Source organism: Pongo pygmaeus, chromosome 4 (genome assembly GCF_028885625.2).
Source record: "Pongo pygmaeus isolate AG05252 chromosome 4, NHGRI_mPonPyg2-v2.0_pri, whole genome shotgun sequence".
In the NCBI taxonomy this organism is placed as follows: Eukaryota; Metazoa; Chordata; class Mammalia; order Primates; family Hominidae; genus Pongo; species Pongo pygmaeus.
In genome coordinates this window covers 182,536,654-182,560,289 of record NC_072377.2, presented here as the reverse complement: position 1 = coordinate 182,560,289, position 23,636 = coordinate 182,536,654, and the positions used below count along the sequence as shown (strand labels likewise).

At 42.0% G+C, this 23,636-nt stretch overlaps 1 protein-coding gene across 2 annotated transcripts in view; it reads left to right on the top strand.

Annotated features, from left to right (window-relative positions):
• The first annotated feature begins 2,567 nt into the window (after positions 1-2,567).
• Positions 2,568-23,636, top strand: part of SIMC1 (SUMO interacting motifs containing 1) — a 94,508-nt gene continuing 73,439 nt past the window's right edge. For both annotated transcript variants that reach the window (XM_054487557.2, XM_054487558.2), the window contains exon 1: positions 2,568-2,847. In XM_054487557.2, the coding sequence (XP_054343532.1) occupies positions 2,719-2,847 (129 nt within the window). In that variant the 5' untranslated portion in view covers positions 2,568-2,718. The remainder of the gene's footprint in view (positions 2,848-23,636) is intronic.

Genomic DNA, 23,636 nt, shown 5'->3' with positions numbered 1-23,636 from the left:
GTGGCCAATGTCAGGACTCTAAGGGACATCAAGAGTTTAAGGAGTGAGTAGAGGAATAGGAGTTAGCTAAGGAGACTAAAAAAAAGTGGTGAGAGAAGCACAGCATCACAGAAACCTACAGAAGACAGTGTTTCAGCAAGCAGGTAGTCAGACACACCAAATGGTTGTGTATTTTGTTTCATTTTGTTTTATTGAGACAGGGTGTCACCCTATTGCCCCAACTGGAGTGCAGGGGCAGTATCATAGCTCACTGCAGCCTCCAACTCCCGGGCTCAAGGGATCCTCCTGCCTCAGCTGCCTGAGTAGCTAGAACCACAGGCATGCGCTACCACACCTGGCTAATTCGTTTTTATTTTTGTAGAGACAGGGTCTTGCTATATTGCCCAGGCTAGTCTCAAACTCCTGGCCTCAAGCTATTCTCCCAACTCAGCCTCCCAAAGTGCTGGGATTACAGGTGTGAGAGATCACAACCCTAAATGTTTAATAGCTTTAAGTGAAGATAACTTAATGAATCCTTTCACAAGGGTGACTTCACCCATTGGACCAGAATGTCTGAAATGTGCTGGGCATAAACTCCCTGTCCACCAGAACAGTGGATCTCACAGTGTGGTCCCCAAACTAGCAGCATCCACATCACCTGGGCACTTGTTAGAAATGCAAATTTCAGGGCCCCACCCCCAAAATTCTTTTTCTCAATCAGAAAATCTCATGTGTGATTGTTAGTTCATTCTCGAATTGCCATAAAGAAATACCTGAGACTGAGTAATTTATAAAGAAAAGGGGTTTAATTGGCTCACGGTTGTGTAAGCAGTACAGGAAGCACAGTAGCATCTGCTTCTGAGGAGGTCTCAGGAAGCTTACCATCAAGACGGAAGGCAAAGGGGGAGTGGATGTCACATGGGGAAAGGGGCGAGGTGGGAGGTGCCACACACTTTTAAACAACCAGATCTGAAGAGAATTCGCTATCACAAGGACAGTACCAAAGGGACAGTACTAAACCATTGACAAGAAACCACCCCCATGATCCAATCACCTCCCACCAGACCCCACCTCTAATATTGGGGATTACAATTCAACATGAGACTTGGGTGGGGACACAGATCCAAACCATACCAGCAACCCAGCAATCTGTGTTTTGTTGGGTTTTTTGTTTTTGTTTTTTTGAGATGGAGTCTCGCTCTGTCCCCCAGGCTGGAGTGCAATGGCGCGATCTCGGCTCACTGCAACCTCCACCTCCCGGGTTCAAGCAATTCTCCTGCCTCAGCTTCCCAAGTAGCTGGATTACAGGCACCTGCCACCATGCCCAGCTAATTTTTGTATTTTTAGTAGAGAGGAGGTGGGCCAGGCTGGTCTCGAACTCCTGACCTCAAGTGATCCACCCGCCTCGGCCTCCCAGAGTGCTGAGATTACAGGCGTGAGCCACCGCACCCGGCCGCAATCTGTCTTAACAAACACTCTAGGGGATTCTGATGCTCACTGAAGTGTGAAAAACACTGCATTAGACAGTGCTTGGAGAGCACCTGATAACCATTCCTTTAGGAACAAATCCCCCTCCTATTAAACACATTATTCTTTGGATCGGTTAACATATTTTGCAAAACTGTTGGAGCCTGAGCAGCAGGATTTTGTCAATACCCCACATTTAATGTACCAATAGGTCCTATCTTGATTTTAATGGTCCTGCCCTACAACCAACCAACCAGCCAATTACCCACCGATTCCTCTACTGGGGACAACCTTTTTCACCTTTATAACTTCTGCTTATTCACAACATCTAATTATTCATGGCCTCTGCTAGTTCATGGCTTCTTTTGTGCACCTTTTTGGCTTCTGATCCTGATACCAACTGTCTACGTCAAACTTGTTTAACCCCCTGTTTAACATTAAGAGTTTTTTTTTTTTTTTCCACAGCTCTTTTCCTTTAGGTCATCAGCTATCATTAGTGTATTTTACGTATGGCCCAACACAATTCTTCTTCCTGGGGAAGCCAAAAGATTGGACACCCCTGCTCTAAATCTCAGTTTAAACTCCTGAGAGACACATATTGTTGGTGAAATCGCAAAACTGGTACAATTTAGGAGGGTAATTTGGCATCATTTAGCAAAACTACAAAAACATGGCCTTTGCCCCAGTAAGTCCGCTTTTAGGCATTTATCCTACAGATACACATGCGCATGTGCACCAAAAAGTGGGGTCTCTCTCTCTCTCTCTCCCCTAGCTCGGCCAGAAGCCAGGTCACCTACCCTCGCTCACTCGGGGGCCAGGACCTCTCTCCCTGCCCCTCAGTCAAGGCCCTCTCAGTCCGGGAGGCGCTTCACACCTGGGCAGGGTGGGACTGGGCGCGCCTCACTTCACACTTTCATCGGTTGGAAGCAGGTGGGGAAGTCCCCGCGGCCTCGGCGTCTCGCACTCCTGGCCCCAACACCTGCTGAAGCCGGCTGCGACTCCATTTTTCTTTTGTTTCCTCCTGGGAAAGGGAGGACCCGCGCCGCCGCGAAGCACAGCGACCCCGGCCCTGACCCCAGCCGCCCGTCGCCGGTGGGCGGGGCTTGGCGGCCCGGCGGGGCGGGGCTCGGGGCGGGGCCGGCGTGGTGATGGCCCGGGTTGGAGCCGCCGCCGCTGCCGCCGCCGCCTCAGAAGCAGGAACCGAAGTCGTCGCCGCCGCCACTGCCTGGGTCTCCGGCCGCCCGCGCGCTGCCTCGGTCGGGGCCCGCAGCCATGGAGGATTTCATCGTGATCTCGGACGACAGCGGCTCTGAGAGCTCCGGGGGCGCCCGCCCGGGCCGGTCGCGGAGGCTGCGCCGGGCCCTGTCGCGAACCCCCGGCGCGCTGCCCCGCCGGACCGTGGTGAGTGAGCGTCGCCTCGTCTGGGGGCGCGCGTCTTCGCGACCCTCGGCTGGGCCCGCCGCCAGCTTCCCGCCCCTGGCGCCTCACAGCTGCTCAGCCACTTCCCGCCTTGCCTCCTTCCGGGCCTCTCGGGCCCGGGGAGCGCGGCGGGCCGGGGCAGGGACCGGGGAGGCCGGGCCTCCCGGGCTCAGCGCTGAAGCCCGAGAGGACTGCGGCTGGAAAGCGGCCGAGCACACGGACGAGCTCCTGGCGCGCCTGCTGCAGGGGCTGGGGTCTCGGGCCGGGGCCGCGGGCGTCCTCGCAGCCTCGGCGGGACGTGGGGGCTCGGGTGTAGGGCCGGGCCGGTGCAGGAAAGCGGGAGCGCGTAATTCTTTGGCCTGTGATGGGCACAGATGTGTGCAGGGAGGTAGCAGGAGCCCAGGCTGGGAGGGAGGGAAGCGCGGGCCTGAGCCAGATGGTGGCCGCGCTCCAGGGCCTGACTGCAGAGCGAGGGGCCCGATTTTGGAGTTGTACAGGAGGGCGATTTATTTCCTTAGCACTTACCCTGTACCAAGCCCTGAAGGAATAGGGAAGGAAACCTCGCGCACTATTTCTGTTTCCCTCAGAACTCCTTCGTCTTTGTCGTTCATGAGGTGGTGAGTTATCTGCCTTTCGAGAATCCTGCATAGATGTTATTGAATCCCTACTATGGGCCAGATGTTGTAGGGGCTGGGGATACAACGGCGAACACAACATCCATGGTCCCCTCATAAGGTGATACATTCATCAGGTGGTTATTGAGGACCTACTCAAGGGGTGGGAGGTGGAGCTTTCTCTCAGAAGGCTTCCAACGATCTCCCCAGCCTCCCAGAGCCATCCCCCGGAACACAAGGATTATCAAGCTGATGTTATGTGTATAGATCATACAGTTTGCCATGCTTCCTATGCAAATACTCGTTCAAGACGTTTCCTAGCTTCTGCTGCCCCTGTTCCCTTTCTAGCGGATTTACAGTCCCTAAACCTCCATTGGGAACCCCTTCTGTGCCCGAGGTACAGTGCCAAGTGCTAGATGCTCACTATAGAATGAATAGCATGCAAAACTAGTTAATATATATTATTTTTCAAGCAAGAGGGGTTCTCAGGACGTCTTAGAGACCAATTTAGTTGAGTTAGGCAGCTCATGGGGTAGTAAGAGAAGAGATTTCCAAGATAAAAATGACCCAACTTCATGAGTGAATGGATGTATCTCGGGCTGTGGCTGAATGTGTCGGACATAATAGATGCACAATAAATATTTGTTGGATGAAGGAACTATTGAAAGAATATGGGGAGAGAGAATGGTTTAGATGGATGTTTGATAAGTATAAGAGAAGTGCATATAAAAGTAGCAGCAGGCTTGAGATGAAGGAGATGCTGAATTCAGGTTGGACCTACTGGATTTACAGTGTTAATAGGAAATGTAGATGGATGTGGCCAGCTCAGTAGTTGGAGAAAAGGCAAGAGTGGAGATATTTGGCAATCATGCAAACAGAAAGGAGTATTGAAGGTCTAATAGTGACTGAGATCATCAAAGAAAAGAGTAGAGAGAGAAAAAAGGTGGAAGGGAAAAAATACTTCTTTCCTCCTAGTTCCTCCTCATTCCTATAGCCGCCTTCTCTCAGTACCTGTTTAACTTTGTCCTTCCCACTTGCTTCCTTTCCTCCCAAGTGTTGTCCATTTTCCCTCATTCTGGTCCAGCTTCCTTCTTCAGTGGTCAGATGCCATGCTTATCTCAGTCTTTTGTGGCCTTCCACACACGTACATGGGCGTACCCTCTCACTGTTGCCCCCCCTTGTGACCACTGAAGCAAGCATTTTGATCTTGAGCCTTGAGTTGAATCGAAATGAAGGGCAAGTACCAGAGAGCAGTACCCAATTTAAATCATGCTTCTCCAGATTTTTATTCCAGCTCTCTAAAAGCTCCAAGCTTATTCTCGTTTTATCGTTTTTGCAAATTAGATAAGAGTGGTATGATAACCATGTAAAAGATCAGAGGCATTGAGAGACTTGCAAGGTTATAACGTCTAAAAGTGCCCTTTTCTCTGTAGCTTTTCCTGAAGGCTCTGAGGTCAGAGAGACTTCTGAATCAGTATCTCCAACATAGCAACCATTTGAGTTTTGGAAAGTTCTGTCAGCTCTCAGCTTTTGAGCCTGAGAACATTAATGCCTACCTAGCAGGATGGTTTTAAATTTTTAATGAGACAAATGCAAGGAAAGGATCTCATATAAATGATAGCTTTTGCCACTTTTTGTGTTGTTTCTAAGCCCAGGCCTGTCCCTCTTGAGCTTCACAGGCAATGGAATAAAAGAAGCAACTTTTACATCTTTCTTTCTTTTTGTTTTTTTTTTATAAATATTGACTAAGGGGAAGTAACTTGCTTGAATTTGAGAAAGCCATGTCTAATATTGAAGTTGACATTTCTGAACTCTTGATTCTTAACCTGGGCTTTAGTCTTCACTGAGTCGATGAGGTGTGTTTCTGTGTTTATCATGGCTTTTTCGTTTGGGGTTTTTTGTTTTTCTTTTTTTTACTTGTAAAAACAGAACATTTTCAGATAGTTAATTTTGTTGATCTAATTATACAATTTTTATAAATGTATAAAGAAGAAAATTAAAATTGCCGGTAATCTCACTATCCAAAGATAACCAATGTTAACATTTTGGTGTATGTCTATGTAAATGTTTACTTGTATATACACATGTGCATACATACATACGTATGTGTCCTCCTCATACATGTTTTTGTGACCTCCTCTTAATATTATGCCTTCGTTTCTAAATTTTCTCTAAGAACCCAGTGAAAATTCCCTCATAATCTTTGTACTCTTGTTCATTTGTTTATTAAGTTCCTCTTAGAAGTTAGATTGCTGAGTCAAAAGGTGTGCCCTACTTTATATGTAGCTAACCCTTGAATAACACGGGGGTTAGGGTTGCTAACCCCCCCGTGCAGTTGAAAATTTACATATAACATTTGACTCCTCGAAAACTTAACTACCAGTAGCCTACTGTTGACTGGAAGCCTTACCAGTAACAGAAGCAGTTAACTCATGTTTTGTATGTTATATGGACTCTTATGGTAAAGTAAGCAAGAGAAAAATGTTAAGATCATAAGGAAGATAAAATACATTTACAGTACTATACTGTATTTGTCAATACCATAGGTTTACATCGTCTGTTTACAAGATAAATCATCTGTCTGAAATAGGGGACAACCACAGCTGCAGACCTCTATCTACAGTACATCTCAAGCAATTCAACTTTTCTTATGTCACGACTTTTCTCTGTTTCTTGAGAGCACATCCAGCATCACTAGTAGCACTTTGTATGGGTTTCATGGTGTTATTCAAGGTTTACGATATTACCCTACACATGATTAAACAAATATATGTGGAAAAAAACCCAGGAGAGAACACTTTTTACTGTGATACACAGTTTACTGGGAAGTAATGCAGAAATTGATTAGTGTCACATGGCATTTTAAGTGGACACTCACAACACTTGAGCTCACCACAACAGCAGCAGATGTCTGTGGTAGTAGTACATTATTATCACAGTAGTACAGTGTATTCTATGGTTAATTTTATGCAGTTGTGATACAAATTAAAAAGAAAAAAATAAATTTAAAAATATGCAGTTGTGATTTAATATTGCATCTTTACATTTCTGTCAACTGCAAATGTCACCATGTATGGTCAGTAAGTGATTGTGTGCATAAATTTTGATAAAGTTTAACTTTGTATAATAGATTTGTGTTGATTTTATGGTAGTAAATAGATAAAATAGGCTAGTATCTACATATATTTTATGCATTTAGGACATATCTTTTTCTTAGTTTTTTTCAATTTTTATAGGCTGTGGCGTTCGTCTGTGAGTTTTTCAAATTGTTATAAATCGCCAAAAAATTTTCCAATACGTTTATTGAAAAAAACTCTCTTGTAAGTGGACCCATGCAGTTCAAACCTGGGTTGTTCAGGAATCAACTGTATTGCCAAATTTCCTACAAAAATCGTGCATTAATATTCTTACCAGTGGTATATGGCCAGTCATATCCCTTTCTCTGCTGCCTAGTCACCCCTAGGTATTGTTACATTATTCCATAAATATTTATTGAGCACTTATTATATACCAGGCACTCTTAGAGGTGCTGGGAATACATCTGTGAAAACCAAGTCCCTGCCCTCATGGAGATTTCATTTTACTGAGGGGACACAAATAGTAAACAACACTATAAATGTAATGTCAGGTGATAATACAGAGTGTTAGGGAAAAAATACGGTATTTTTGTTCTTTTAATCTTTGCTGTTTGATAGCCAGATTCCATAAGATGTCATTATTTTTTATTTTTTTGATTATGATTCATTTGTTCAATAAATATTTATTGAGCATATGCTGTAACCCTGGGGACCAGAGGTGAACAAGATGATAATGGAACTACATTCTACTGTGGAAAGATAGGCAGTAAACAAACTAACAAATAAGAGAACAGTATAATAGAGAGTAACTTTGGTGGGATTGGGAACATTTGATTGTGTTTTCAGAGAAGGCCTCTCTGAAGAGTTAATATTTGATCTGAGACTAAAAGGACAACAAATTAGTTATAAGATCTAGATGAATAAGGCACTGTCAAAGGGAACAACAAAACCAAAGGTTTGGAGGCGGGAATGAGCATGACTTACTGGAAGAATGGAAAACCAGTGAGGCTGCAATGTAACGACTGATGGACAGAGTCAGAAGAGATGAGAAGTAGGTAGGTTAGGTTATAGGGCTTTGGAGACCACAATAAGGGATTTGGATTTTATTGTAATACAGTAAGAAATCTTTGAAGGTTTAAGCAGGACAGTGACATGATTTGATTTACTTTTTTTTTTTTTTTTTTTTTTGGAGATGGAGTCTTGCTCTGTTGCATTGCCCAGGCTGGAGTGCAGTGGTGTGATCTCGGCTCACTGCAACCTCCACTTCCCAGGTTCAAGCAATTTCCCCCGCCTCAGCCTCCCAAGTAGCCGGGACTACAAGCACACCACCACGCTTGACTAATTTTTTGTATTTTAGTAGAGACGGGGTTTCACCATGTTGGCCAGGATGGTCTAGATCTCCTGACCTCATGATCCACCCACCTCGGCCTCCCAGAGTGCTGGGATTACAGGCGTGAGCCACTGCACCTAGCCTTGATTTACATTTTTTAGAGATGACTTTAGCTACTGTGAAAAGAAAAGATGGTAAGGTAGGGAGACCAGGTAATTTATCATCCAATTGGGAAACTTTTGCAAATGAAAAGGGATGCTAACTGGACCAGGATGTCAAGCAACAGGTGAAAACTGGAACTGTCCCAAACAAAGCAGAAGTGTAGTCACCCTACTGTAAGAGGGGAAGAGTGAAATTAGGGAGATCAGTTAGAAGGTTGGCTGTAGTAGTCCAGGTCAGAAATAACTGTAGCTTGGACTGGAGTGGTGGTACAGACTGGGAGAGTGGAAGGATATAGATATTTAGTAAATAAAATCAACAGGTCCTGATAACTTGGATGTGGATAACAAGGGGAAAGGAAGAAATTAAGAAGGATGCCCTGAGTTCTGGCCTGAGCAACTGAATGCATGTTGGTGTCATGCATTGAAATGAAGCAGACTTGGGAGGAACAGGGTTAGAGGAAAGATTCAAGAGTTCTGTTTTGAAGGTATAAAACTTACGATGCCTGTGGAATAGCCAACTGGAGATGCCAAGTATAACATTTGTACTGAGTTTAGAGCTCTGAAGAAAAGTGCTGACTAGAGATACAATTTAGTCTTGTTAGCGCAAGTCATTGACCTGGATAAAATCATCTAGGTTGAGGCAACAAGAGGAAGAACATCCAGAACCTAGCCCAAGGGAACACCATAGTGCATAGCCCAAGGGAGGAAGAGCAGCTAGTGAGGTTGGAGATAAGGGAGTGTGCTCACATGTAGTACAGCCAGACATCTTGCTTATGTTTATTGGAAACACACAGGGTGTGTGTGCGAATTCCCTATGCTTGTCCTTTGCCCATTTTTCTGTTGCGGTATTATAATGTTTCTTTTTTTTTTTTTTTTTGAGAGGGAGTTTCACTCTTGTTGCCCAGGCTGGAGTGCAATGGCGCAATCTCAGCTCACTGCAACCTCCACCTACCTGGCTCAAGCGATTCTCTTGCCTCAGCCTCCCAAGTAGCTGGGATTACAGGCATGCGCCACCACGCCCAGCTAATTTTGTATTTTTAGTAGAGACGGGGTTTTACCATGTTGGTCAGGCTGGTCTCAAACTCCTGACCTCAAGTGATCTACCGGCCTCGGCCTCCCAAAGTGCTGGGATTACAGGCATGAGCCACGGCACCCGGCCAGCATTTCTTACTCATTTTGTAAAATCTACTTATATATTAAAGATTGGTATAGGTGGGATTGTATCTCCCAAAAAGATGTGCTGAAGTTCTAACCCCCCATTAGCTCAGATTGTGACCTTATTTAGAAATAGGGTCATTGGCAGATATAATCAGTGAGGATGAGGTCGTGCCAAGTAGGGTGAACCCTTAATCCAACATGACTGCTGTCCTTATGAGAAGAACATGTGAAGACACAGGGGAAGAATGCCATGTGACAGTGGAAGAAGAAACTGAAGTTATGCAGCTGCAAGCCAAGGAACACCGAGGACTGCTGGCGACATCAGGAGCTAAGAAAAAGGCACGAAGCAGATCCTTCCCTGGAGGCTTCAAGAGAACGTGGCTCTATAGACATCTTGATTTCAGACCTTTAGCCTCCAGGACTGTGAGGGGATAAATTTCTGTTGCTTAAATCCACCTGGTTTCTGGTAATTTTTACTAGGAAACTAATATAGCCTCCTGTCATACATGTTATAATTTTCTTTCAACTTTTGATTTTGTTTTTTTAATTACAGAAGTTTTACATTTTTATATAGTCAATTCTGCCACTCCTTTTCTTTATGATTTCTTAGTTGTCATGCTTATGTTAACCTAAATAACAGACAGCGACTCTCTAAAAAGAAAGTGATATTTATTCAGGAATGGCATTGCAGCCGGAGTGTGTGAGCCGTAATAAACTATGTGTGTATTCAGGGAGGTAAAGGAAGGCAAAAGCTATTAAAGGAAAAATGAGGAGGATTACATAATTGTTTTGAGATAATTATCCTTATCTGCAAGGATTAATGACAAGGGTGGCTCCAGTCCAAGGTCGAGCAGGCAGTTGCTGGGCAGACGTCCTCATGGAAGTATTTTTTTCTGTAAGGTTGTGGTTTTTGCAGAGCCTTTTTTGGTACTTATCAGGCATTTGTGCATAATAGTCCTCCTTTCATGGCCTTCCCTAGCTCTGTTTGTCAAGGTGTTTTTTTTTTTCGAGACGGAGTCTCGCTCTGTCACCCAGGCTGGAGTGCAGTGGCACGATCTCGGGTCACTGCAACCTCCACCTCCCGGATTCAAGCAATTCTCCTGCCTCAGCCTCCTGAGTAGCTGGGATTACAGGCATGTGCCACTACGCCTGGCTAATTTTTTTGTATTTTTAGTAGAGACGGGGTTTCACCTCATTGGCCAGGTTGGTCTCGAACTGCTGACCTTGTGATCCACCCACCTCGACCTCCCAAAGTGCTGGGATTACAGGCGTGAGCCACCACGCCCAGCCAAGTGATTCCATTTTGATACTGACAACTCACATTTCCCTCATTTGATCAAGATGTTTTCCCAAAAACAACATTGCCAATCAGCTTGTATAATAGTTCAGGTTTGTGTGTCTGTGTGTGTTTTGTTTGTTTGTTTGTTTGTTTTGAGATGGAGTCTCACTCTGCCACCCAGGCAAAGTGATCTCGGCTCACTGCAACCTCCGCTTCCCGGGTTCAAGTGATTCTCCCACTCAGCCTCCCGAGTAGCTGGGATTACAGGCAAGCACCACCATGCCTAGCTAATTTTTTATTTATTATTATTATACTTTAAGTTCTGGGATACATGTGCAGAACGTGCAGGTTTGTTACATAGGTATACATGTGCCATGGTGGCTGCTGCACCCATCAACCCATCATCTACCTTAGGTATTTCTCCTAATGCTATCCCTCCCCTAGCCCCCCACCCCCCAACAGGCCCCAATGTGTGATGTTCCCGTCCCTGTGTCCATGTGTTCTCATTGTTCACCTTCCACTTACAAGTGAGAACATGCAGTGTTTGATTTTCTGTTCCTGTGTTAGTTTGCTGAGAATGATGGTTTCCAGCTTCATCCATGTCCCTCCAAAGGACATGAACTCATCCTTTTTTATGGCTGCATAGTATTCCATGGTGTATATGTGCCACATTTTCTTTATCTGTCTATCATTTATGGGCATTTGGGTTGGTTCCAAGTCTTTGCTATTGTGAATAGTGCTGCAATAAACATACATGTGCATGTGTCTTTATAGTAGAATGATTTATAATCCTTTGGGTATATACCCAGTAATAGGATTGCTGAGTCAAATGGTATTTCTGGTTCTAGATCCTTGAGGAATCACCACACTGTCTTCCACAATGGTTGAACTAATTTACACTCCCACCAACAGATTAAAGTATTCCTATTTCTCCACATCCTCTCCAGCATCTGTTGGTTCCTGACTTTTTAATGATTGCCATTCTAACTGGTGTGAGATGGTGTATCATTGTGCTTTTGATTCGCATTTCTCTAATGACTAGTGATGATGAGCTTTTTTTATATGTTTGTGGGCCGCGTAAATGTCTTCTTTTGAGAAGTGTCTGTTTATATCCTTCGCCTACTTTTTGATGGGGTTGTTTGGCTTTTTCTTGTAAATTTGTGTAAGTTCCTTGTAGATTCTGGATATTAGCCCTTTGTCAGATGGATAGATTACAAAGATTTTCTCCCATTCTGTAGGTTACCTGTTCACTCTGATGATAGTTTCTTTTGCTGTGCAGAAGCTCTTTAGTTTAATCAGATCCCATTTGTCAATTTTGGCTTTTGTTGCCATTGCTTTTGGTGTTTTAGTCATGAAGTCTTTGCCCATGCCTATGTCCTGAATGGTATTGCCTAGGTTTTCTTCTAGGGCCTTTATGGTTTTAGGTTTTACATTTAAGTCGTTAATCCATCTTCAGTTAATTTTTGTATAAGGTGTAAGGAAGGGGCCCAGTTTCAGTTTTCTGCATATGGCTAGCCAGTTTTCCCAACACCATTTATTAAATAGGGAATTCTTTCCCCATTGCTTGTTTTTGTCAGGTTTGTCAAAGATCAGATGGTTGTAGATGTGTGGCATTATTTCTGAGGCCTCTGTTCTGTTCCGTTGGTCTATATATCTGTTTTGGTACCAGTACCATCCTGTTTTGGTTACTGTAGCCTTGTAGTATACTTTGAAGTCAGGTAGCATGATGCCTCCAGCTTTGTTCTTTTTGCTTAGGATTGTCATGGCTATACGGGCTCTTTTTCGGTTCCTTATAAACTTTAAAGTAGTTTTTTCTCATTCTATGAAGAAAGTCAGTGGCAGCTTGATGGGGATAGCATTGAAGCTATAAATTACTTTGGGCAGTGTGGCCATTTTCATGATATTGATTCTTCCTACCCATGAGCATGGAATGTTTTTCCATTTGTTTGTGTCCTCTTTTATTTCGTTGAGCAGTGGTTTGTAGTTCTCCTTGAAGAGGTCCTTCACATCCCTTGTAAGTTGTATTCCTAGGTATTCTATTCTCTTTGTAGCAATTATGAATGGGAGTTCGCTCATGATTTGGCTCTCTGTTTGTCTATTATTGGTGTATAGGAATGCTTGTGACTTTTGCACATTGATTTTGTATCCTGAGACTTTGCTGAAGTTGCTTATCAGCTTAAGGAGATTTTAGGCTGAGACGATGGGGTTTCTAAATATACAATCATGTCATCTGCAAACAGAGACAGTTTGACTTCCTCTCTTCCTATTTGAATACCATTTATTTCTTTCTCTTGCCTGATTCCCCTGGCCAGAACTTCCAATACTGTGTTGAATAGGAGTGGTGAGAGAGGGCATCCTTGTCTTGTGCTGGTTTTCAAAGGGAATGCTTCCAGCTTTTGCCCATTCAGTGTGATATTGGCTGTGGGTTTGTCATAAATAGCTCTTATTATTTTGAGATACGTTTCATCAATACCTAGTTTATGGAGAGTTTTTAGCATGAAGGGGTGTTGAATTTTATCAAAGGCCTTTTCTGCATCTATTGAGATAATCATGTGGTTTCTGTCATTGGTTCTGTTTATGGATTATGTTTATTGATTTGCGTATGTTGATCCAGCCTTGCATCCCAGGTATGAAGCCAATTTGATCGTGGTGGATAAGCTTTTTGATGTGCTGCTGGATTTGGTTTGCCAGTAGTTTATTGAGGATTTTTGCATCGATGTTCATCAGAGAGAATGGTCTGAAATTTTTTTTGTTGTTATGTCTCTGCCAGGTTTTGGTATCAGGATGATGCTGGCCTCATAAAATGAGTTAGGGAGGAGTCCCTCATTTTCTATTGTTTGGAATCATTTCAGAAGGAATGGTACCAGCTCCTCTTTGTGCCTCTGGTAGAATTTGGCTGTGAATCCGTCTGGTCCTGGGCTTTTTTTGGTTGGTAGGCTATTAATTACTGCCTCAATTTCAGAACTTGTTATTGGTCTATTCAGGGATTCAACTTCTTCCTGGTTTAGTCTTGGGAGGGTGTATGTGTCCAGGAAATTATCCATTTCTTCTAGATTTTCTAGTTTATTTGCGTAGAGGTGTGTATAGTCTTCTCTGATGGTAGTTTGTATTTCTGTGGGATCAGTGGTGATATCCCCTTTATCATTTTTTATTGTGTCTATTTGATTCTTCTCTCTTTTCTTCTTTATTAGTCTGGCTAGCGGTCTATTTTGTTAATCTTTTCAACAAAACAGCTCCTGGCCAGACATGGTGGCTCACGCCTGTAATCCCAATACTTAGGAAGGCTGAGGTGGGCATATCACAAGGCCAAGAGATCGAGACCATCCTGGCTAACACGGTGAAACCCTGTCTCTACTAAAAATACAAAAACAAAATTAGCTGGGCATGGTGGCGGGCACCTGTAGTCCCAGCTACTCAGGAGGCTGAGGTGGGAGAATGGTGTGAACCCGGGAGGTGGAGCTTGCAGTGAGCTGAGATCACGCCACTGCACTCCAGCCTGAGCAACAGAGCGAGATTCTGTCTCAAAAAAAAAAAAAAAACCAGCTCCTGAATTCATTGATTTTTTTTTAAGGGTTTCTCATGTCTCTTATCTCTTTCAGTTCTACCCTGATCTTAGTTATTTCTTGCCTTCTGCTAGCTTTTGAATTTGTTAGCTCTTGCTTCTCTAGTTCTTTTAATTGTGATGTTAGGGTATCAATTTTAGATCTTTCCCACTTTTTCCTGTGGGCATTTAGTGCTAGAAATTTCCCTCTAAACACTGCTTTAGCTGTGTCCCAGAGATTCTGGTACATTGTGTCTTTGTTCTCATTGGTTTCAAAGAACTTATTTAGTTCTGCCTTAATGTCGTTATTTACCCAGTAGTTATTCAGGAGCAGGTTATTCAGTTTCCATGTAGTTGTGCAATTTTGAGTGAGTTTCTTAACCCTGAGTTCTAATTTGATTGCACTGTGGTCTGAGAGAGACTGTTAAGATTTCCATTCTCTTGCATTTATTGAGGAGTGTTTTACTTCCAATTATGTGGCCAATTTTAGAATAAGTGAGATGTGGTGCTGAGAAGAATGTATATTCTGTTGATTCGGGGTGGAGAGTTCTGTAGATGTCTATTAGGTCCACTTGTTCCAGACCTGAGTTCAAGTCCTGAATATCCTTGTTAATTTTCTGTCTTGTTGATCTGTCTAATATTGACAGTGGGATGTTAAAATCTCCCACTATTATTGTGTGGGAGTCTAAGTCTCTTTGTAGGTCTGTAAGAATTTGTTTTATGAATCTGGGTGCTCCTGTATTAGGTGCATATATATTTAGGATAGTTAGCGCTTCTTGTTGCATTAATCCCTTTACCATTATGTAATGCCCTTCTTTGTCTTTTTTGATCTTTGTTGGTTTAAAGTCTGTTTTATCAGAGACTAGCATTGCAACCCTTGATTTTTTTTTTTTTTTGCTTTCCATTTGCTTGGTAATTTATTCCTCCATCCCTTTATTTTGAGCCTATGTGTGTCTTTGCACATGAGATGGGTCTCCTGAATACAGCACACCAATGGGTCTTGACTCTTTATCCAATTTGCCAGTCTGTGTCTTTTAATTGGGGCATTTAGCCCGTTTACATTTAAGATTAATATTATGTGTGAATTTGATCTTGTCATTATGATGCTAGCTCGTTGTTTTGCCCATTAGTTGATGCAGTTTCTTCATAGTGTTGATGGTCTTTACAATTTGGTGTGTTTGGCCAGGCACGTTGGCTCACCCCTGTAATCTCAACACTTTGGGAGGCTGAGGTGGGCAGATCACGAGGTCAGGAGATCGAGACCATCCTGGGCAACATGGTGAAACCCTGTCTCTACTAAAAATACACAAATTAGCTAGGTGTGGTGGCACGCTTCTGTAGTCCCAGCTACTTGGGAGGCTGAGGCAGGAGAATGGCTTGAACCTGGGAGGCGGAGATTACAGTGAGCCAAGATCACGCCACTGCACTCCAGCGTGGCGACAGAGCGAGACTCCATCTCAAAAACAAAACAAAACAAAAACAATTTGGTATGTTTTTGCGGTGGCTGGTACTGGTTTTTCCTTTCCATATTTAGTGCTTCCTTCAGGAGCTCTTGTAAGGCAGGCCTGGTGGTGACAAAATCTCTCAGCATTTGCCTGTCTGTAAAGGATTTTATTTCTCCTTCACTTCTGAAGCGTAGTCTGGCTGGATATGAAATTCTGGGTTGAAAATTATTTTCTTAAGAATGTTGAATATTGGCCCCCACTCTCTTCTGGTTTGTAGGGTTTCTGCAGAGAGATCCGCTGTTAGTCTGATCGGCTTCCCTTTGTGGGTAACCCGACCTTTCTCTCTGGCTGCCCTTAATATTTTTTCCTTCATTTCAACTTGGTGAATATGATGATTGTGCGTCTTGGGGTTGCTCTTCTAAAGACACTCCTCGAGAATTTTTTTGTATTTTTAGTAGAAACAGAGTTTTGCAATGTTAGCCAGCCTAGTCTTGAACTCCTGACCTCAAGTGATCCACCCGCCTCAGCCTCCCAAAGTTCTGGGATTACAGGCATGAGCCACTGTGCCTGGAAATAGTTCAGTTTTGATATCCCTCAGTGCCAGGATGGACCTATCCTGGATTGTTGGTCTGATTCCATGTTGGAGGGAGTCATTGACAACTAGGAGTCAGTGTCAAAACTCTTTTAGCCACGTTTGAGCAACAAGGGAGGTTTGGAGGGAGTAGCTCTCAAGCTAAGTTTACCTGGAGTTCATTATTAAGTTTAATTTTATCAGTTCCATGGGTGTTTCCTATTACCTCAAAGTGCTAGGCCAGCATTATTCTGTTAGGCATTGTAGTTTGGCAGAATTTTAGCAAGTAATAGCTACAAAGTTTAAAAGGAAAAATAGAAAGTAAAATGATAATCTCAGTTTGTGTAATAGTTTTCAGCCATGAACCTAGGATTCAAGGTTCAATTAAACCTTTGAATCGATTGAATAAATCAAATGACCACAGAGAACTAGGTGACACCTTTTGTAACTGTGTGGCCTGTTTTTTTATTTTGCATATATGGGTCTCAACTTTCCCAAAGGCCATTATCTAGGTACAGCATAAAGTATTAGCAACAGCACAGAAATTTCCTTATTTAACTAATAGATAATATAGACCAATTTTATCATCTGGGATCCCATGACTGGGTGGAATTACAGCAGAGAGAGAGCAACAGTTGTATTAGGGATGTTGCCAAGGTCACCCACTAGATGGACCAAAGGATCCCTTAAACCAGTTTCTGTCAAGTTACCAACAGAAGCTGCTGATTGTGAAATTTCAATTACACTGTTATCCTGCCAAGTGGAAAAGGTAGGATTAAGAGGAGTAGGAGTCTGATTATGTAGTCTTGTTCTAACGTCTAGGGAAAAGCTGTCTGCAGCATGAAAATGTCAGCTTATTATCCTGGTTTGCAGTTTTGAATGTCTCTGGTTATGGCACTGGATGGTTTGGTGAACTTTCTGTGTGACCCATCATCAGCTGTGAGACTTGCCCCTTAAAATTTATCTAGCTTTAGCTTTTAGGATTTCAGGAACAGAGCAGTTCCTGTTTTTACTAATTTCATGGGAGAAAAGATGGGAGGAATCTAGAAGAATTTAAGATTTAGTTCAGTCTACCAGTATATAACAGGAACTCAAAGAAAATGCACAGGGCTATAATCTAAGAACAGATGTATTAACAGCCTTACTCACTGTAAGGCTGGGAACCCTTGAAGCCAGGCATTATATGCACATTCTCAAATATGATGCTCTAGTCAAAGCCTTGGTAATATATATAACCAATGTTTCCAACTGCATCCTGTTATAAAGAGAGAGCAAATTTTATTAAACTTATATAAATAATTCTTGCCATAAAAAAATAAGAATACTCATGGATAGTTTCTGAATTTTAGAGGAATCAAATAGGGACAAAAAAAATGTTTCCACCTTTGTTCACAAAGTATACCAAATTACTGTAAACTAATAAGTAGCTTAAGAGAAAGAAAAGGTTTCCTTAAATCTAGAAAACAAAATATTTAAATAAAGAACCTGCCTAGGCACGGTGGCTCATGCCTGTAATCCCAGCACTTTGGGAGGCCAAGGTGAGCAGATCACCTGAGGTCAGGGGTTCGAGACCAGCCTGGCCAACATGGTGAAACCCCGTCTTTACTAAAAATACAAACATTAGCCAGCATGTTGGTGGACACCTATAATCCCTGCTACTCCAGAGGCTGAGGTTGCAGTGAGCTGAGATCGTGCCACTGCACTCCAGCCTGAGCAACAGAGCAAGACTCCACCTCAAAAAAAAAACAACTGATAATGTTTCAAATAAATGTCATAAAAACATTATCTTCAGGACCGGGTGCTGTGGCTCATGCCTGTAATCCCAGCACTTTGGGAGGCCGAGGCGAGCTGATCACTTGAGGACAGGAATTTGAGACCAGCCTGGCCAACATGGTGAAACCCTGTCTTACCAAAAATACAAAAAATGAGCTGGGTGTAGTGGCGCACATTCGTAACCCCAGCTACTCTGGAGGCTGAGAAAGAAGAATCACTTGAACCCGGAGGCAGAAGTTGTAGTGAGCCAAGATGGTGCCACTGCACTCCAGCCTGGGCGACAGAGTGAGACTGTCTTTTTTTTTTTTTTTTTTTTTAAAAAAAAGAAAGGAAGGAAGAAAGCCAAGAGCACGGAATCAGGATCTACTGGAGGAAAACATAACTTTTCTAGGCCTTCAAGATAGAACATTTCAGTATCAGGCCATTAAAGCAGAGTTAGAGCTGGAGAAAAAAAGTTACAGAAGATGAAAAAGTTAAAAGAGAATTATCACCTCACCAAACAAAAAGGTATACTTTCTCAAGGAGAGAAAGCAGAAGACCAAAAGGCAGAAATGTCTGACCTGCAAATCACATGAAACAAGATATAGCAAAAGTTTAACTACTGAGATATGAATCTGAGAAGCTTCCACAGGAAAACTCTACCTCAAAACATGAAATTACCATTCTAAATGAAGAAGATTCATTTTAAAACTGATATTAGAGAAAGGAAGACTAAAAAACAACAACAAAAAAAGCTGCACTTCAGAAGATGGTTGAAAATTTAAGAAACAAATTTCAGAATTAGGTCAAAATCTCTTGCAAATGTTATTAAAAGCAGATCAATACTTCAAGAAAACATTGTTCTAATATAGGAGACCAAAATTGTAGTTTTCATATCAATGTGTATAAATGTATATACACACATGTATTTTTTAATTGAAGCAGTCTTTAGAAATACTTATAAGTAAGTTTCTTCTAATTATAGCCAGCTTGGTCACCACAAATTTCTTTTGTAAATTCATCCCTCGCAAACTTTCCATGATATACTCAGACCTTCTATGGCATGTTTAGACCTTTAGTTTTGTCCTTGTTTCTTAAATAATTAGTCATTTTACTTAAGGATAAAATTTAATTTCTTGCCTTATTTCTAAGACAACAACAAATCTAAGACTTGCTGTCATTTTAAAAACACCTTTTCTAAAAAGAAACACTACCACATGAAATGCACACATTAATTATAGGATACATCCTGGTTATATATGTATCATGGAAACATTCCAGATATTAGATTATAAAATATGGTGTTATCAATTGTGTCAGTCATTTTAAAACAATTATCTTTTCTCCAATTATTTGTAATACTTTTTTTTTTTAGAATCTCACTGTTACCCAACCTGGAGTGCAGTGGCAGAATCATAGCTCATTGCAGCCTTGAACTCCTGGGCTCAAGTGATCTCCTGCCTTAAGTCTCCTGAGTAGGCAGGACTATAGGCAAACACCACCATGCCTGGCTAATTTTTTAAATTAATTAATTTATTTCTTGGTAGAGACAGGGTCTCACTATGTTGCCCACACTGGTCTTGAACTCCTTGCCTCAAGTGGTCCTACCACATTGGCCTCCCAAAGCACTGGGATTACATGTGTGAGCCACCACACCTGGCCCGTGACGTATTTTTATACCAAATTATTTTATTTACTTGTGTTTCTGGGTTTTCCATTACGTTTCATTGATTTCTTTATTCAATACCATAACTTTCCTGTTTTATTTTTATAGTTTGATATATCTTTCGGGATTTCATAAAGCAGTATATGTGTTAGGCTGTTCTTGCATTACTATAAAGAAATCCCTGAGAATACTCATCTCTCACCTTATGCAAAAAATCAATTCAAGATGGATCAAAGACTTTTATATGAAAGTTTTTTTTAATTAAAAAACAAAAGGAATGCCTGAGACTGGGTAATTGATCAAGAAAAGAGCTCACGGCTCCAAAGACTGTACAGGAAGCATGGTGCCGGCATCTGTTCACCTTCTGATGAGACTTCAGGAAGCTTACAATCACGGTGGAAGCCACAGTGGGAGCTGGCACATCACATGGCGAGAGCAAGAGAGTGAGAGTGGGGTTGCAAAGGTGCCACAGACGCAAACAGCCAGATCTCGCAATAGCTCATTATTGTGAAGACAGCACCAAGCCATGAGGGATCTGCCCCCATAACCCAAATACCTCCCACCAGGCCCCACCTCCAACCTTGGGGATTACAGTTCAACGTATGGGGAATACATACATATGTACGTAGGTGTCTCCTTACTATTTCCCCCAAAAAAATGTCCTGGCTATTTGTACCCATTTATTCCCCCAAATTAATTTTAGAATAATTTTGTCAAAGACTGCATTAGATTGTTTCTTTGGGCCATATAATTATTTGTTGCATGGGGTTGTCCTATGCACTGTAGGATATTTAATAGCATCTCTGACCTCTACCTGCTAGATGCCTGCCAGTAGTAACCCCTCAACTTGTGACAATCAAAAATGTCTCCAGACATTGCCAAATAGCCCCTGGATGGGGGGTAAAATTGCACCAGTTCAGAACCACTACATTAGTTTTATAAGTTAATTAAAGGAGAGTTAATGTCTTTACAATATTGTCTTTCTAAGCAGAAGTACAGTATAACGTTCATTTTATGAGATTTGCTTCTTGGTGATCAGTAAAACTATAAGACTTCCTTGGGTTTGGTGCCTTTTTATGGAGCTAGTGTTTTGATTCTGAATGACTATGTGCTATGTAGGGTTAAACATATCAATCATGGTAAGCCTCACATAATAAGAATAGCTGGCATTTATGCCAGGTACCATGTCAAGTGCTTTACTTGGATTAACTCATAATCTTCACTGCAACCCCATGAGGTAGGTAGTTATTATTATCCCTGTTTGGTAAACGAGGAAACTAAGGTAGGTTCAACCAGATGGTAACTAGTAGAGTAGGTTTACCGCCGCTTGTCTCCATCTTTAAGATCCCGGGGCAAACTTTTTCAAACCTCATACCAGGTTTCCAAGGGAACATCAGGTGGGGATGCTAGTAGTAAACGGTTAAGTGGAAAAAAGCAAGTCACAAAATATAATTCTATTTTTTAAATGGATGGTTTTGAAAAAATGGACTCACCAGAGTTTTTTAATACAAAAATTGTTTTTTAAAACTTTTTTTTTTTTTTTTTTTTGAGATAGAGTCTTGCTCTCTCACCCAGGCTGGAGTGCAGTGGCACAATCGCATACGTTAGTGAACTTATTAATATAATATTCACTACAGCTGTATGGAGCTGCCATAGAATAGAAAGGAAAATTCATCTACATTTTTAATTTAATACATCAGATGTGAAATTAACTTGGGTCTTAAATCAAGTTCAGCTTCCTTGTAAGCCTGCAGATCACTTCCAACATCCCTCATTTATTCTGAGCTGTCTTTGGGAGGTTGGTGGGTCTGGCTACCCATGAAGACAAAGTGTTCCTTCCTGTCTGGTAGGGATTTAGTTTCGTATTTTTATATTAGCTAATTTGTAAAGTGTTACCTTATTCCAGTGGGTCTTTTAATAACAGCTTTATTAAAGTATAATTCCATACCATACCATAAAATTCTCTGAGTTGTGCAGCCATCACCACTATCTAATGTTAGAACATTTACTTCACTCCAGAAGGAAACCCTGTACCCTCCAGTGGGTTCTTTGGTTTGCTTATGTTTTAAAGGTACATAATCATATCATTCGAAAAATAAATTTTTCCCATTTTAAATTATAAACATTAGGCTGGGCACGGTGGCTCACGCCAGTAATCCCAGCACTTTGGGAGGCTGAGGTGGACCGATGACTTGAGTTGGGAGTTCAAGACCAGCCTCGACAATATGGTGAAACCCCATCTCCACTAATACAAAAAATTAGCCAGGCATGGTAGTCCAGCTACTTGGGAGGCTGAGGACTGAGAATCGCTTGAACCCAGGAGGCAGAGGTTGCAGTGAGCCAAGATGGCTCCACTGCACTCCAGCCTGGCTGACAGAGCGAGACTCCATCTGAAAAAAAAATTATAAACATTATTTTTAAATTGCAAATAGGCCGGGTGTGGTGGCTCACGCCTATAATCCCAACACTTTGGGAAACCGAGGCGAGTGGATCACTTGAGGTCTGGAGTTGGAGACCAGCCTGGCCAACATGGCGAAACTCTGTCGCTACTAAAATTACAAAAGTTAGCTGGGAGTGGTGGCACATGCCTGTAGTCCCATCTACTCTGGAGGCTGAGGCATGACAATTGCTTGAATCTGGGAGGTGGAGGTTGCAGTGAGCCGAAATCGCACCACTGCACTCCAGCCTGGGCAACAGAGCAAGACTCTATCTCAAAAATAATAATAATCATAAACTGTAAATACAGGTAAGAAATTCTTATGTAAGAACCTGCCCCTGTCATTTCTACTCTAGATAACTACAGTTTTTGTGTATTGCTCCAGAAATTTTCCTTGTGTGTGCACAAACATATTTAAATGTATAATTCTTTCCCAATGGGGTCATGCTAACTTTTTAAAATTACTTAATATATTATAGGCATTAAAATAAAAACAAAAATAAAATGTATATATATTTATATATAATTAGTATATATATTTTAAAATTAAAAAAATATGTAATAGACATTTAAAAAATTCATACCTCATTCAGACCATTATTCATTTTGTTTGCAATGGTATTCCCAGTGCACAACATGGTGCCTGGTACATTGTAAGTATTCATTCAATAATCGTTTTATCAGCTGCATGTTATTCTAATGTTAAAAACCATAATTACTCAGGAATGGAAAACCAAACATTGTATGTTCTCCCTCATAAGTGGGAGCTAAACTATGAGGATGCAAAGGCATAAGAATGACTTTGGTGACTCGGGGGGAAGGGGTGAGAAGGGGGTGAGGGATGAAAGACTACAAATTAGGTTCAGTGTATACTGCTTGGGTGGTAGGTACACCAAAACCTCACAAATCACCACTAAAGAACTTACTTGTGTAACCAAATACCACCTGTTACCCAAAAACCTATGAAACTAAAAAGAAATTTTAATAAAAATTTTTAAAAACCAAATTTAGCCAGTCTCTTATTGATTTTAATTTTTTTGCTGTTAGACTATGATATGATGAATCCTCTTGCATGGTCATTAAAATCTGTTTTTTTTTTTCTCTGCATTTTATGATTAAAAAAGGAAAAAAAAATGTTTGTAGGACAAGTTCCTTGCAGTGGAATTTTGAGGATAAAGAGTAATATGTCTTTTTTTATTTTAATATATACCACTATTGTGGACATTGTCATTCCTTGTGAGATCCTAGTGTCTGAATCTCAGAACACTGGGAGTGTACAGAACTCCCACCTTCAGAGATACAATCTACTTCTGTGTAAAGAAGCAGAAATGGCAGATGCTCACTTTCCCAGGCTCCTTTACACCTAGTGCTCAGATGTGGGACCTAGGTTCTACCAGAAGCTGGTGACGGGAAGAAGCAGGGCCCAGGTAAACTCCAATTTAGTGAAGATGGCAGCAGCAGTGGCAACTACATACAGCAGTAGTAACGTTCTTTGTTTTTTTTCTTTTCTTTTTTTTTTCAGACGGAGTCTTGCTATGTCACTCAGGCTGGAGTGCAGTGGTACAACCTTAGCTCACTGCAACCTCTGCCTCCCACGTTCAAGTGATTCTCCTGCCTCAGCTTCCTGAGTAGCTGGGATTACAGGTGTACGCCACCACGCCCAGCTAATTTTTGTATTTTTAGTAGAGACGGGGTTTCATCTTATTGGCCAGGCTGGTCTCAAACTCCTGACCTTAGGTG